Below are 17,782 nucleotides of genomic sequence, written 5' to 3'. Positions count from 1 at the left end.
TTCTTAATTAATAGCATAACCCCTCCTCCCCTCCTGTCCTGTCTATCCCTTCTATACACATTGTATTCCCCAAATTCCAGTTCCGCATTACTTATATCTGTGTGACACCACGTCTCTGATATCCCAACAATATCTGCCTTTGATGTTTTGAGCAATACCTCAAATTCATCAAATTTATTTACCAAACTCCTAGCATTGGTGTACACGCAGGTATACATGCACCTGTTTCTATTCTTAGCTACTCTAACACAACCCATGTGTTTACTTGTACCGCAATGACTACCAGCAGTCTCTGAAATATCCTGCATCTTGTTTTTCAGACTTCTGCTCATTTCAATAGAAGCAGTGCAAGAATCACTTCCACCTCTGCCACTGGCTACTGTTAATCTATTAGTCCTTGTATCCCCCCCAACTAGCAGTTTTCCGACCCACCTAACACTGCCTCGACAGCATCAGCAAAAATTCTTGCACCCTTTCTATTTAAGTGTATCCCATCCCTGTAGAAGCAATCTCTCCTGTTAACAAGTACAGTCCAGGCTGAAAAAAATTCTACCCCTTGAGCCTTGCACAATCCCTCCAGGGCCGAATTGATCGACAAGGCTCTCATCATATACTCCCTCCTATCGTGTCTGGGCAGAATTGCAGACACTTTCAAGTTCAACCCTAATTCACGGCTTTTTTTCAACAGTGACCTGTACTTGCTAAGTAATTCCGCCGGTCTCCTACTCTTAATATCATTAGTGCCAACGTGTACAACTATATCACCTTTTGTGCCCTTAAAAGATGATATCCGCTCTACAACGTCATCAACCTTTGCCCCTGGCAGACATACCCTGGTCCTATTCCACCTATCCTTTTTACAAAGTATGTTCCCCGTTTCCCTGACAATAGAGTCACCAACAACTACTAGTTCCTGTGGGACCAGCGCATTCTGCCTAGGGGGCTGCTTCTGTGTTGCCTGATGACCAAGTGCAAGCTCTGGCGTTGATGTGGGCAGCTGAGAGCTTGATGGGCCCCTCAATTTATTACCTTCGAGGGCATCCACCCTGTCCTTCAAGCTCTCATAAAGGCCCATAACAACGCTGAGTTGTCGCCTGATTTCCTTGCACTCCTTACATCGTGCACACACAAAGACATCCCCCTTGGCAGTATCATGTCCCGTACCCGACTGCTCCGCAAACATCAAGCAAACATATTGTGATATGTGTCATTGCATGTAATAGTCAGATCAAGGAACTCACTGTAAAGCTCTGCTTGCTGACTCAAATTAAATTCCTTGAAATATTTGTTAAGACTACAGTTTTTATCCTGATATTCAGACATGAAGTTCTCTGAGCAGTACAGATGGACTGCTAGTACAGCTCATGTGGTTTTGTCAATGATGTACAAGGATTTTGCCAATAGGGATAAAGAGGTGAGTATTTTCTTGTATAAGGCAGTGGTTAGGCTACATCTTGAATACTGCATACAGGTTTGGAAGCATCACTTTAGGAAGGACGTGGATCTGTTAAAACAGATGCAGAAAAGAGGAACAAAAGGTTGGTTGTACCAAGAAAGTTGTGCAAATTGTATCTGGAAACTAGGCACCTGCGAGGAGATCTGATTGAGGTGTTTAAGGCTTTGAATGGATTGAGTAAGCTCAATGCTGATGGTATCTTACCTCTTGTTCAGACTACACATAAAAAGGTAAAAGGTAAACTGCAACCATTATAAATCCAATGCAGGATGGAAGCCTCCTCAACAATTCATGTTGAGGGAAATGGACCACAATCTGCCATGCTGGTCTAGTGCAGGTTGGCAGATTGACCATATTTACCAGTCTGGGGCTTGAACCCTAGTCTATTCAAAGAGAATGTGCTATTGCACTCTTGCTCCTGACCATTTGGCTATGGAGGCTACCATCTGTACAGACCATCTGTTCAAATTGAGGAAGAATGGTTGCAGGATTGCTAAAATTTGTTTTCAGTCAGTGGGTAGTTGATTGTTGGAACAAACATCCATCTGGTGTTGTGAAAGTGAGGTGAGACGAACTATTACAGGGGATAGACGAGTTTTGGGGCATTGTTTTTTTTTTTTTTTTGGATGATGCTGTATAAGCTTGCTTTCTTGCAACATTTGCCACTACTAATAATACTAATATTCTTATATTGTACTGTTCCATAGAGAAAAATATGTTTATCATTACTGCGAAAATTTAGGCTGATCTTTTATTTGTAAGTAGTTTTTATTATCATAAAATTTTAAAAAATGTCAGAAATAAATTATTTATTAGAAACATGTTTTTTTCTTTTCTTTTTTTTTTTTTTTTTTTAAATTAGCTTTCCCGTTCTCTTGGGTCTCTTCATCGTCTACCTTATCAGACAGCAAAATCAATGCTTCCTTGTCCATTATCTCCTTATCTTCTGACTTATCCTTCTGTGGAAGGTTTCCATGTCATGAGACCTATTTCAAGGCAGAGGCATCAGTCAGCTGATATTCTCTGCAGTGCTCATAGATCTAGATCTGCACGTAAGGGAATTAAAAGTGCATCTTCAGTAATACAAAGAAGAAGGTGGAATAAATCCCAAAATCCTAATACTTTTGTGTACAAGCAAAGATTATCCAGTTCAAGTGAACGAGATGATAGTAGTTCTGAAGAGACAACCATACGTAGGAAGCATAAAAAGGTGAGAATTTAAATTTGAATTCAAGTTACAAGAAATCTCCTGTTTATAAAAATAGAATCTTTGAGTAGTGAATGCGAAAACATAAAATTATATAAAGTATATTTGCCAGTTCACATGTTAATTTCACATGTCATATCAAGTCACAGCAACAGCACTGCTCATCATCGTTATGGTTTTCTTTCAAGTTATATAACAAATTATTTTAAAAAGTACTATATATTCTAAATTGATCTATCCTTTTCGTAACATTATGTGGAAGCTTTGAAAGTATTAAGCACATGCATGGGGAAGAAGTAAAGAGATTATTAAATTTATCTGTCCTTATCAGTACTTTGTCAACTTATACTGTATCCACTTTGAATACAACTTTGAGAGCTGTATATATGCATATCCCGACCCAGTGTTAGGTGGGTCAGAAAACTGCTATCTTGGGGGATTCACAGATTAAAAGATTAACAGCAGCCACAGGCAGGGGTGAAAGTGATTCTTGCACTGCTTCTATTGGAATGAGCAGCAGCCTAGAGAGCAAGTTGCTGGGGATTTCAAGAACTGCTGGGAGTCATCACGGAACAAATAAATACATGGGCTGTGTTAGGGTAACTAAGAGTAAGAACAGGTGCTATTTTATTCTTATTTTTGGTTTTTAGGAGCATTAGCAACTAAGGCCATATTGCTCTGGGAATATGTGGTGGTCATTCCCTGACCTTTCCACATCCTCCGTATTTGGTGGTGACAGGCTCGAACCCCGGTCTAATCAAGAAGCATGTGCTACACACTGCTGCTCCTTCCCACCTGGCTACGGAAGCGCCTAAGAACAGGTGCATGTACACAGATGAGCCAAAACATTATGACCACCTACCTAATATGATGGTAGCACATGGATTAGTCCTCTACGTGCAGCCAAAACAGCTCTTACCCGGCGAGGCATGGATCCTACAAGATTTCTAAATGTGTCTTGTGGTATCTGGTACCAACACATAACCAGCAGATCCTTTAACTCCTGTATGGTCTGTGGTTGAGATGCTGCAGATCGGAGTTGCTGCTCCAACACAAACCACAGATGCTCGATGCGATTGATGTCTGAGGAATTTGGAGGCCCAGGCAATTACCTGGAAGTCTTCCTCATGTTCCACGAACCAGTCTTGAACAATCCGGATGGTGTGGCATGCTGCATTATTCTGCTGAAAGACGGCATTGCCAGAGGGTAAGACCGTTGCCATGAAAGGGTGTACTTGGTCAGCAATGATGTTTAGGTAAGTGTAAAGTGTATTCGTGTAAAACAGCTCCAGGGGTTCCCCCCATCTCTGCGTGGTTTTCTTTGTGGGTGTAACAGATCACTGTTAAGGCCAGAGATTTAAAAGTGTATGGGATTTGGAAGTATTGTGTTGTGTATCGTTGTTCCTCTGGCCATTTAGCTGCTAGACCCCTGCTGGGGCAAAATGTTGCCCACACTAAGCCCCGTGGAGGTAGACCAGGTATACCAGTATTATAGTCATTTACTCTGGCAGGCCCTGCCACCTAATTTCCTGAGATTTCAGTGGCTAGGGCCTTAAAAATAATAATAATCAGAATGCAATTTTAAGGGGTGGTTTGCTAATGAGGTTAAATTTTGGAATTGATGCACGATTTGGTGGTTAGAATTTGGAAGTTTATTTAAGTTTTTGTTATGTGTGGCATACACTGTGATGTATAGAGAGAGTGGGGGAAAAGACAGAAGTATGGGGTCAGTAGGGAAGACGACCCCAGATTGTCAGTGTGGCATGCCCATGCTGCACCAGGAGAATTAAACAGGGGAACTATCCCCCACCAGGATAGGGAAAGAAAGTGGGCCAGATTAAGTGTCCAACCCAGATTGCCAAAAGACGAGGCGGCAGCATAGCTGTGTGGTCACAGTCGTGGTTTTTGGTTGTCCAGTTCAGAATCACTTCAGGTGGGTTACTGCGGTCACAGTCATATTTTTAGATGTCCAGTTCAGTATCACTTGAGATAGGTCACAGTCTTGGTTCAGTGTCACTTCAGGTAGGTCACAGTCTTGGTTCAGTGTCTCAAGTCTCGTGTTCTTCTTATGAGGTCAGGGAGAGGAGTGATGACTCTGGTCAGTTTGTAGTACTGCTTTGATGTCAATTCAGGTAGTCATATTCATTGAGAGCATCAGTCCTGGCCTTTTGCACCAGATCACGAATGGAGAGGTATCTTTGTTGGTCATTTCCTCTGATCGGTTGTAGTCATGCGGTATGTCCATTTTTGTATGTCCATGCTGTAGTTTCGAATCTCTCATCCTTGGTTAGTTTCAATGGAGTTCTTCTTTTCGGATGTTTCCATATTGTTGCGATAGTGATTTCCATTCTCCGTCTGTTATAGATGTCTTGGGTGTGCGGCTGAACGTGGTGTACTCATCTGCTGAATCCAGGAGGTGATGCTCGTTGTCTTTTGGTATGAACTTTATCCTGGTGTTGAGTACTGATATTTGTTCCTCATAGCATTCACATTTGTGCATGATATGTTGCCAGGTCTCCATATTGCCACAGGTGCAAGTTGGATCCTTGGTCAGTCTGAGTTCATTCAGTTTTGTGTTAAACGGCCCATGGTCTGTCAGGAGGAAGGTGGTGTTCATTCCCGGGTAGAACCATTTGGGGGCCTTTGGATAGGTCTTGTCTACGTAGGGTATAAATTTCCGTGTGACTTTATCCTTGGTCGTCTCTTGCCATCTCCTCTGCCAAGTTTCTTTCAGGTGTTCCATGATTTACTGTTTTTCCATTCGGTAGTTGTTTTTAGGGTCCAGTGTAAAAGTGTCAAATGTGATTGGTGTTCCCTTTGCCAGATAGTACTCTCATCTCGCCACCTCCAGGTCCAGAGGGAGAGCTCCCGCCAGGACCTGTAGCATACAGGTACTCACCATGTTACACGCCCTTGTAATGGTGAGGAGTATTTTTCGCTGTATTCTTTTGAGGATTCTTTTATTTATGGGGATTTTTTCCTTGCAAAGTCTGTCAAGGACGCTTGGCCACCAGAGGGTGTCGAATGCCCTGGCGAAGTCAACCACAATTACCAGGAAGTACTTTTTGTTACATTGTGCTGTGCTTTCTAGGAGGTTCTGAGTTTCCTCAATGGTGGAGAGTCCGAGTTTGAACCCATATTGTCTGGGTGACTCCAGGTTTGCTTCTTTGTAGTGGCTGAGTATTCTTCGATGTAGTATTCTCTCCAGGAGTTTACTTGTTGTTGATAACAGCGCTATAGGATGGTAAGAGTTTGGTTGTTCAGGTGGTTTAGTCGGGTTTTTCAGGATGAGCTTGAGATATGCTGTTTTCCAGCTGGTTGGGAAACTGCCCACTTGACACAGCAGTTGAAGAGGTGCAGAAGGGGGTTCTGGTATGTGCTCCAACCGCCCTCTTAACGAGTTCTGGGTCCAGGAGGTCAGGGCCAGGGCATTTCTTGTTGTGCATTTGTGTTGCGGTTTCCTGTAGCTCATCCATGGTAATTGGTGGCTCTGTTTGTTGGGTGTTATAGGTCTTGTTTACCTGTATGATGGCTTGTTGGTCTTCCATGAGTATATTCGGTGGGTCTTTTATAATGGTATTCAAAATGTTGGCCACTAAGTCTTCCCATGTTATGGTGAGGGTGCGTTGCAGCGTTATAGTTGCTGTGGTTATCCCCCCCCCCTCGGGAGTGTATTTGTTGTGACCTTGTAGACCACTCCCCAGGGGTCTCATGACTAGTTGAGACCAGTCATTCCCAGGAGGATTTTTTACTTTTCATTATACTCTCAGTATAAGTATTTCTCAGTACTGTATATTGTCGACACAGGTAAGTGATCTCAGCGGGCCGCCACGATCTCCATGCTCTCTGATATTCCTTCCTTTTTTTGTTGGACTAATTTCCATTGTCATTGCTGTTCTGGGATCCACCAGGGCTTTGCTCGAAGGCATTTTTCTTTTTATGGCAACTTCAGCTACCTCTGAAGGCGCCATAAAAAGATCCTGTGTCCCGCTAGGGTAGTTTGGACATCCTGGATATATGTAATGGCGAAGTCAATCTCGACACCGGGTCTGCAGTAGAGAGAGACTGCATATAAGCAGCCGACAGAGCTGATTACATGAGTACATGCTGCCTAATGTGTGCATAACTACGGGATCTTGGTTACTGTAATTTCTGGGTTGCGGACTATAATTGCTGCCCATGGCATATCTTCGTCACTCTGTACTATTTTAAACCTGAGCAGGTATCCCCGAACTTGCTTCATGTGAGTGTAGGGCTGTTGAATAAGGATGAGATCCGCATTGTCTTCTTCTGCTTTTAGGTAGGTGGTAGACGTCAGAATGCCTGGCACATGGATAACTGGACCCAGGGTATCCCAGAAGAACATCAGCCAAAGCATGACACTGCCACCACCAGCTTGTTTTCGTCTCATGGTGCATCTAGGCGCCATCACTTTCCCAGGTAAACAACGCTCATGTACCCGGTCGTCCACGTGGTGCAACAGGAAATGCGATTCATCGGACCAGACGACCTTCTTCCAATCACTCAATGTCCAATTTCAATGCTCGCGTTCCCATTGTAGGCGCTGTCGCTGGTGAACTGTGGTTAGCATGGGCATGCAGAGTGGCCTGCGGCTACGCAGCCTCATTTTCAGCAGAGTTCGATGTACTCTGTGTTGTGACACATTACTCCCGTCACCAGCATTCCATTTGCCGGCAACTTCTGCCACAGTCGCACTTCTGTTGCCCCGTACCGTCCGGAAGAGCCTTCGCTCACCTCGAGCATTGATGAAACGTGGTCATCCAACACCTCGTCGGTGGTTCATGGGTTTCCCATCCTCGGACCACTTTTGATAGGTACTAACCATGGCTGACCGTGAGCATCCCAACAGCCATGCTGTTGGTGTCAGAGACTGGGTCAGAGCATGGATATGCTCTGACCCAGTCATCTGGCTGTTACAATTTGGCCTTTGTCAAACTCGCTTAACTCCGCTGCCTTTCCCATTTGAAGAACAAGAGTAACACTGATGAACAGAGCTCAGTATCGGTTGTTTTCTTTTACCATGTCCTGACCCGCACGATAGTTCACCTGCAGTTGCTTCGATTTGCATAACGACTCGCTGGTCATAATGTTTTGGCTCATTAGTGTATACTTGCATGTACACCAATGCTAGAAGTATAGTAAATAAATTTGATGAATTTGAGGTGCTGGTGAAGACTTCAAAGGCTGATGTTTTTGGGATATCAGAGACATAGTGTCACACAGAGATCAGGAATGCAGAATTGGAATTTGGGGAGTATAATGTGTACAGAAAGGATAGACAGGGTAGGAAGGAAGGAGGGTTATACTGTTAGTTAAGAAACACACAAAATCTAAGGCAGTGCATCCATTTGACATTGGATAAAGAAGTGTTGCAGTATCATCTAGATAAGGCTGCAGTAATAGTTCAGACACAGCATGAGTTTGTTAAGGGGGAGGTCTTGTCTGACCAATCTGATTGGATACTACGATGTGGTCACAAAGGAACTGGATGCAAAAAATAATTTTGATATCATATACTTGGATTTCAGGAAAGCTTTTGATACCTTTGCACATGGAAGATTGCTGTACAAATTGGAGCAGTATGGCATTAAGGGCAAGTTACTACAATGGGTAAAGGGATGGTTCAGTGAGAGACTACAGAGAGTGGTAATAAATGGACACTGCTGTTCATGGACTAATGTTATTAGTGGAGTTATCCAGGGTTTAGTGCTGCACCATTGTTGTTTTGTGTATTTATCAATGATATTGATGAAGGTATATCAGGTTTAATGTCCAAGTTTACAGATGATACAAAGGTTTGCAGGGTTGTTAATGACAGTAAAGACAGTATGCTACTGCAACAGGATCTAGAAAAGTTGGGCAGATGGGCTGAGAAGTGGCAACTGAAGTTTAACTTTGACAAATGCAAAGTACTGCATATGGGTTGCAGTAACCCAAGAGAGATGTATCAACTGTATGGTACTACACTCAGGGAAGTGGAGAATGAAAAAGACCTGAGGGTAATTGTGTAGTCAGATATGAAGTTCTCTGAGCAGTGCAGATTGGCTGCCAGAGCAGATCATGTAGCCTTGTCAATGATATACAGCAGGCCCCCTTTATAACGTGGTTTGCTTAATGCTGATTCGCTATAACACTGTTGTGCTCGACATTCACAGACCACCGCAAATAAAGATAGCAGGAGCAACCATCAAACTTGCAAAACAAATACGATACTTAGGGATTACAATCGACAGTAATTTATCCTTCACCCCTCACATCATCCACCTGAAAGAAAAACTAAGAAATTACGCAGCATTAATAGCAAGAGTCTCACGCAGGGACTGGGGATTAAACAGAAAAACCGTGTCCCTGTACTACAAAGCAATTTTCATCCCAGCCATTACCTACGGATCCCCGATATGGTACAAAAAAGCAGGGACAGTAGTAAATAAAAGACACCTGGACACAATCCAACGTAGCATTATGCTCATTATCTCTCGTGCATGCAGAACAGTGAGCACGCATGCCCTCCAGGTCTTGACAGGAGTCCTCCCACTGGACCTGGAGGTGACTCGCTGCGGGCTGATGTACCACCTGTCTAAGGGAACACCCACTACAATCTATGGGCTCACCCTAGAACCAAACAACAACCGCAAAAGCAGAAAAGCATAGAATCGTGGCTCACCTGCTACAGCTGTGGCAGGACAGATGGACAGCATCAAACAAAGGCGAAGTGACGAAGAGATTCGTACCACTGGTTGCCAAGACTTATCCAAAAGCCCCCCTGTGGTTTAACCCGGGGTTAAATGCAACCTACTTACTAACGGGCCATGGCCCATTCAAGGCAAAATTGAACATGCTGGGTATAACGGAGGAGCTAACTTGCACCTGTGGTGAGCCTGAAACATGGCATCATATAATGCACGACTGTGAGTATTATGAGGAACACAGAAGCGTGCTAATAACTAAAATAAAGTACATACCGAAAAACAAAGAACACCATCTCTTGGACACAGAAGACGACTGCGTTGCTTTCAGCAAATTTGCACAAGAAGTCTTCGACCGAAGAAGAACAGAAATTGCCATCCACAATGAATGAAAGTAAATTACATACTCGAAGAAAATCGACCACCCCACAAGACTGCAAAGAGCAAGAGGAAATCAAAATGAGCGTGGAAGAAGACAACCCCGACCAACGTGAGGCCACAAACGGGTCAAAGGACCCAACAGGACCCTACAAAGATCAAGAAAATAGCAAAGTGACAAGGAACCTGGTCAGACACAGCCACTGGAACTACTCGACGAAGATGAGTACAGGCAAACAAACCAAGTGACAAAAAACCCGGACTGGACATAAATGCAGGAACTACTTGCAGTACGCCATATGGCAGTCTGAATAGGACACCCTAGTCCTATTCACCTTTAATTCCCAATCCTCAGGCAGGGGGAGACGGTTTCCTGTTCCCTCCCCTGCCACTCCCTGCTTCTCTACTCCTGGTGGGGCATGGGCCTGCCCCACTGCTTTTGGGGACACCTACTCTATTGTCCCCATACTTCTGGCTTTTCCCCCCAGTCTTTAGTCTCCCTCCCTTACTCTGTCTATACACCAGCGCATGTCCCACACAATGTTAAAAATTAAAATATGTCCAAATTCAAACTGCGCACGCAAAACTCTTTCGGTTTAAACCTTTTAAAAATATATATATAATAATAAAATATATATTTTATTATTATATATATATTTTTTTTTTATTATTTTTTTTAGGCACTAGCCACTGAAATCTCAGGAAACTAGGTGGCAGGGCCTGCCAGGGTAAAATATCAACTACTGGGTACCTGGTCTGCCTCCATGAGGCTAAGTGTGGACAACGTTGGGCCCCAGTAGGGGTCTAGCGGCTAAATGGCCAGAAGAACAACGATACACAACACTACACTTACAAAATCCATACACTTTTAAATCTCTGGCCTTTACAGTGAACTGTTACACCTACAATGAAAGCAACGCGGAGTTGGGGGAAACCCCCGGTGCCGCTAGACACGAATACACTTTACACTTAACACTTTTGTTCTTATATTATAACCCGTATCTGACTATAACGCTGTCACAGATCACTATAATGGTCTTTTACAGATTGCATTTTTGGCATATTTAATGAAATCGTTTCATTTGATGGAGTCGATAGCTTGAAAATGAATATCAAAACAGCATTAAAACGTTTCCCATGCCGACTGGAGAAATTTTCCCATGCTCAGTGATATTTTCTCGCATGCTAATTTAATTGCAGAGTGACTTGTTACGTAGTTCTGAGATCAACATTTTAAAAAATGATCAAGTATATTGCTTGAAATATTTGCGTTATATGCATTTATCCGAAGTCTAGTCATCATTCAGTACAGTATTAGACATCGTGCGTAACGGACAGTTTACTCGAACATTGTATCATAATTAATGCAACCAACACAGTTACATTTTCGAAGAGTTAATAATGGTGGATAAGAATGAAAAAGCAACAACATCTGGGCGCAGTATGAAAACTATAAATGTAAGAAAAAGACTGAATTTGAAAATTAAATTAGACGTTTTGAAGCGAGTCGATTCCGGTCAAAGACAAGCGGATGTGTGCCATAATTTAGGACTTGCAAGTTTAACTGTAAGAACAATTATAAAAAAATAAAGAATTAATTTTAGCAGTGGGAAAGATAGCTGTTCCATTGCAAGCAAGTAGGGCTAGGCTGGCTATTAGGATTTTATTGAAGATAATATCCAGTGCAGAATTCAGTTAAGTTAAATATTATAAAAAAAAAAAAAAAAAAAGAGAGAGAGAGAGAGATAGAGAGATTAGCCAATATGATGATCAGAAGAAAACTCACCTAAAAAAAAAAATGTGGAACCATTTAAAACTAGTAAGGGCTGGTTGAATAGATTTAAAATCCAGGGAGAAGCTGCAAGTGCAGATTAAGGAGCCGAAACTTTCAAAAAAGAACTTGTTAAATTATTGAAGAGGAATATTATGTGTTATACTTCTCAACAAGTTTTTAACATAGATGAAGCAGGACTTTTGTGGAAACGAATGCCTAAAAGAAGTTTCATATTGAAACTTCTTTTAGGCATTAACATGCCAGGTTTCAAAGCAGCGAAGGATTGATTGACTTTATTGTTGGGTGGTAATGCTGTGGGAGATTTAAAATTAATACCCCTTTTAGTTTATTTGGAAGAGTTACATTTACAAAATCGTTACATTTTTCTTGATTAAATTCATCAATTAAATTAAATCAATTTAGATCAATTAAATTCATGATTTTAATTGGAATTTTAAGTTTAATTTTGATACGTAAGTAGTTACCATATAATTATATACGTATGTAATGCAGAATTATTTTATATGCAAATATTTGAATATTAAATATTTTGACCGACATTTGTGCATCTTTTCACTACCATTTATTATTGATTAGGAAATATCCTATGGCACCGACCGCAACTCACAAATACATATGTTACCTTATGGGAATGCAGCGCTCGCTTAGCGCAGACTCACTTAGCGCTCTGTTTTTCTGGAACGAATTATCAGCGTTAAGCGGAGGTCACCTGTATAAGAATTTTGCTAGCAGAGACAAGGAGGTGATTATCCCCTTGTATGAGGCAATAGTCAAGTCACACCTTGAGTACTGCGTACAAGTCTGGAAGCCTCATTTTAGGAATGATGTAGAGTTGCTAGAATGAGTACAAAGAAGAACAACAATACACTTACGAAGAAAGGCTTAAGTTGTGCAAGTTGCAGCATCTGGAGACTAGGCACCTGCAAGGTGATCTTATTGAGGTGTATAAAGCTTTGAATGTTTTGAACAGGCTCAATGCTGATGAGATTCTTCTGCATGCTTAGATGACGAGCCTGAGGGGGCATAGATTCAAATTGAGGAATGACATTTGCAGAATAGATGTGCGCAGGTTTGCCTTTAGCCAGCGGGTAGTTGATTGCTGGAACAGACTTCCATCTGTTGTTTGGAAGTTGATAGCTTAAATAAATTTAAGGCTGAACTAGACAAGCATTTGGAGTGGCCAGATGGGTGAAATGGGATGGTGTGTTTTTTTTTTTAAAAAGTTTTTTGTTGGAACAAACTTCCGTGTGGTTTTGTAGAGATGGATAGTTTTAATAAATTCGAGAAAGAACTAGACAAACTGTTAGAGGAGATGGACAGGTGATATGGAAAGGGTGGTTTTTTTTTGTCTGATGCTGTATAAGCTTGCTTTCCTGCATAATTTGTCTAGTTCTTTCTTGAATTGCTATGTTAATTCCTATGTTCCTAATAGTACAATTGCATTATTATATATAAATTTATTGTTTCACTTTGTAAGCTCAGTGTTTCTCAAACATCAGTAACCTGAGGACTCCCTTTTCATTAAAAAAACATGAAAATCTCCAAAATGCAACAGTTTTTTTAGTTCGATTAAAAATTTAATAATATATAAAATTTATTGATGAATTTAATAATATTGTTGTTAATATGAGATATTAGTAGGTAAATTAAATACGATTTTGTCTGGAATTTTTTAAAAATAAGTTTCATTTAAATCATAAAGCTTAATTTATAAGAAATAAAAATAATGATATATGAACCAGGACAAATTTTATGTTAATATCAAAGTGGTCAGTTTTTATCATTGCTGACCACTCTCACTACACTTTACAGTAATAATTAATGTTAAGAGCAGCATTGCTCTGCCAACTCTAAATTACTAATGTTGAGTTTAATAGAAGAAAGACAGTCTTAGGTCCAACTCGCTGTATATTTTTGAAAATCTGTTTCTGTATTTTGACTTTAGTAATAACTAGAATACCAGTGGTGAATATTTTGTTAAAACTTTCAGAGAAGTAAAGATTAATGTCAAAGTAATTACAAAAACCTTTCCCTTGGCTCCTTTCACTGCTAGTTAAGGTGTCAATGGGACAGACTTGAAATGCATTTTGATAATTTTTTAAATGTATAATTATATTGTTCTTTAAAAAAAATTACAAGTGTTTTCTCTTCAAAGCATAGCAAGTTAGTTTCACTGGGAGCTAAATCAGTTCTTTGGATTGGAAAATTGGTCAGAAAATATTTTGGATTTTTATTTTTTTTTCTCAGTTTTACTGCTAAATAAAACCTATTGCAAAAGGAATCAGGTCAAAAGCTTGTTTAGTCTTTGAGTTATTCAAGCTCAAAGAGCATTTCGGACAGAGAGAGAGAGAGAGGTACATAAGTAAATTATTATATAGATGCAAAGAATACCTTTTCACATAACTATAGTACAACATGGCATTAAATACTTCAAAGCTTTGATAATGAGGGATAATCAGACATCAGATTAATACTGAAAATCAGTTTCAGTGAGATATCACATGATAGCTTAAGGTTGTCTTGTTGAAATTAAGTTATCATTTCTGTGTTATTCAAAACTGTATTCAATGGGTATCTAATCTAATTGCAGCAGACTCTCGATTTACAGGGATTGGATTAACTGGGACTCTTCAAGACTCCAAATTAAAAAAAAAAAAAAAAAAAAAAAACAACCAGAAATCATAAAAAATTCAAGTAATAGCTGGAAGAGATGTTATAAGTCGTCATTGGGAGATTAATGTGCCTATTATCTTGCAACCCCCGCTGTCTTTACACCTGCTGCTCAAAAAAAAAAGAAGACAAATGTTTAGTTTGTTTTAGTGTGTCGCGTTGATTGTTGTGTTCTCTCACACCGCAAAAAGATATTTTGTTTCATTCAGGGATGTCAAAATTTTTTTTATAGTAAATATTTTTTTTTTGTTTAGAAATCGTGAAAATGATGGGTAAACACAAAAGAGTTGCGCTTTCAGTTAAACAAAGACTTGAAATTATTCAAAAGTTTGAAAACGGTGCATCCGTTAAATCTCTAAAGAACCGTTATAATGTTGGTGACCAAACCATATGCGACACTGTAAAAAATAAAGGGAAACATCATATTGGACACACGAGTAGTGTGTGGTAAGTCCTTTATCTAACGACCTACTTTTTAAGTAGGATGCTGAACATTTTTCGACACAGTAAGTCCCCGACTTACACAACTACAGATTTACGTATATTTTTTTTCACTCAATTTTTTTTTATTTTTTATTTTTAGGATTGTAAAATTTAAAAAAAAACAAAAAAATAATAATAATAAGCAATCAATAACGATGATCACGGCCCACACAAATTGTACAAGTGACAATTTGTAACAAGCAAAAGAATAGGAAATAAAAGAGGATTCTTACAATTATTTGTGGTTTTTTTTTATATGACTAAAGATTTCAGTGAGGGACACACACACACACACGCGCGCGCGCGCACACACACACACACACGCACATACACACACACATACACACACACACACACACTTCACCATAATAACTTAAAAACCCACAGAATTCCAGCTATCGGTATTATCACAAATGCAATAAGATCGAGTTTACTACCAGTTTATAATAGATTTTGCTAACAGAAATGCCCAATAAAACAGAAAATGCAAATTGTTTTATTGTTTTGTGGCAGTTACCTCCAGAAATGTGCTTTAGTAAAATGTGAGCTCGTGTGGGGGGGTGATAATAGTGAGTTTTTGCCTTAACTCTGTGAAGTTCTTTACAGAAAATTTCATTTTCACTGTTATCATGGTGCCGACTAAGAGATAAGTGACAGCAATTCTAGTAAATCTATGAAGAAAAGGAAAGCGATCGAGTTAGATCAGAAAATTAAAATAATAAGGATGTATGAAAATGGCCAAACATTAAGGTATTGCACTGAATTCAGATTTGTCAATAATAATATAGTAGCAATATGTTACTAGTCATTCCCGAGTTACGTAAAACTCGACGAAGTAAGAAGTCCTGGAATGTAACTCTTATGTATGTTGGGGACTTCTGTATTTTTGGATTAACCGGGAAATCGATTATCCGGGATTTGTTTTTTACCATCTATCCTGGAAAATCGAGAGTCTACTGTATTACTAAAATCAGGAATGGGAAAATAATCCTGGAAGTTTATTTTTAATTATTGTAAATTGAATTTCTATTTTTGGCAGTAAGTTCATCAATGGACATTTCAAGGAAATCTTTAAATACTGTAAATGATTTATACATATGATTTTGAAAATGATTTCATCATAAAGTTTTTTTATCATTTCACCTTGTAAGCTTGAAATTCATTTAAAATAAAAATATCAGCTAAATATGTAAACACAACTAAGCATGTAAAATTGTTTATATACTTAGTTAATTGAAATGTAAGACTTAAAAATATTCTTATTTTATTACATAATTCAAAAATAATATGCAAGTACTTTTCTGAGATAGTTTATTTTAGAATGTAATAAAAACTGCCTGTGATCACTGTCTATTGCTTCTGCTTCACTGGGAATTGATTGGATGAACTTTAATAAAGTTGGAAATTTTGATCCCTTCTTCCAGCATTGTCTTCAATATTTCTGGCTGCTAATGATACTGTGTATGCAGCATTGATACCATTTAATTGTTGGTATGAGTGTTTTTATCTGCACACAAGTCTGATATATTTTCTTGCATAGCACCAGCTCCATCTGTATTTATTGTTACACAATAGTACCATTGAGTTTTATTCATTAATATAAATTCATCCAAATTTTTAAATACTTCAAATTTTTAAATACGGTAGTAATTTGTGTTGACGGTGAATGGCAGGATAGTAAATCTTAAAAAATTTTAACCTCAAATTCATACCAAATGAATGCAAGCAAATTAGCATTATTTGATACATCTGTGATTTCATCTAATTATACTGATCTCAGATTAAAACATGGTGCATTATTAGAGTAATTTAAGTCACAGAAGAAAACAGGTGCTTTCCCTAAGAGACAAGTGTAACTTCACTCAATGGGGACTCAAGATTCTGGTAATTTGCCAAGTGTTGTATCCCTGATTCTGGCTCAAGAACGTAATAATCAAGTGCATACTGCCCTGGTTCAAAAGGATTTAGTTTTATTAGGGGATTCCATTGTCAGGAAAATGAATAACATTTTTTGTAATAAGGATATGTGGACTAGAACTAGAGTATGTCTGCTAGGAGTAACAATTAATGATGTCACTAACAGATTGTCAGATTTTAAACTGGGGAGTAAAGAGAGCATTATTATTCATTAGGGACACATGAATAATAATTCTCTCTTTACTCTCCACACACACATGAATAACAGATTGTCAGATTTTAAAGTGAGGAGTAAAGAGAACACTATTATTCATGTGGGGACTAGTGATATTAAGCACTCATAGACTGATGATTTGTTGGATAAATGTAGGACCATGCTGAAAAAATGCTGTGAGTTAGTCGGAATGTCTACGTGTCTACAGTTCTATTCAGGCACGATAGTAGGAACTATATATAACTCAAGACTTGAGGGCTCTACAAAGGTTTTGGGGGAAAAATTTTAATGGCATGGCTTACACCTGGAGGTAGATGGAATCTATTTGATAGAGATGAGATACATTTGAACAAAGGTAGTGCAAGGGTTTTTGCCAGTATCGCTGAGTTTACCTTAAGGGTTCAGGGGAACTGCTAGTTCTATCTTGTTTCTATCTAGAACTGCTAGATAGAAACAGAATAATATCGATACACTTTTATCTATAATATGGGTCAAAGTAATGTTTGCACAAATCTGAAGAATTCTTGTTTGTTGCCACAACAGCTGATATTGGCAAGATGTCTTGAGAGTAGTGATGTTTTAAATGAGCAGGAAGCTAATGCTAGGGAAGTAAGCTTAAATTACTTTAAGGGGTATGTTAGGATAGTAACTATGTATACAGTAAAGTTAGGAGTATTATCAATAAAATGCATGAATTCAACTCCTGATTAAGACAAGTAATGCTGACATAATAGGTCTAATGGAAACATGGTACTACCCAGAAATAGAGGAGGAGTTTCACTATGGTATGTATTAGGAAGGATAGGGAAGATAGAAGGGATGGGGTCATGCTTCTTATCAAAAGCAGTGAATGTGACAAAAGCTTTCTCAGATCCAGAATTCATTCATGCTAATGTAGAATCTGTGTGAGTTAGTTGAAAGCAAAGGTATAATGAGATTAGCGTAATCTGCAGAA

At 39.3% G+C, this 17,782-nt stretch overlaps 1 protein-coding gene across 1 annotated transcript in view; it reads left to right on the top strand.

The window, feature by feature from the left end:
* The window catches only part of LOC150076907 (uncharacterized), a 153,295-nt gene that overhangs the window by 47,966 nt on the left and 87,547 nt on the right, over positions 1 to 17,782 (top strand). Inside the window, exon 6 of the mRNA XM_090385727.1 lies at positions 2,319 to 2,666. Coding sequence (XP_090241853.1) covers positions 2,319 to 2,666 — 348 coding nt within the window. The remainder of the gene's footprint in view (positions 1 to 2,318; positions 2,667 to 17,782) is intronic.

This window comes from Mastigoproctus giganteus, chromosome 12 (assembly GCF_048544385.1).
Source record: "Mastigoproctus giganteus isolate SK-2022 chromosome 12, ASM4854438v1, whole genome shotgun sequence".
Taxonomy (NCBI): domain Eukaryota; kingdom Metazoa; phylum Arthropoda; class Arachnida; order Uropygi; family Thelyphonidae; genus Mastigoproctus; species Mastigoproctus giganteus.
Note: the sequence above shows the minus strand (reverse complement) of the source record. Positions and strands in the feature narration are given on the sequence as shown.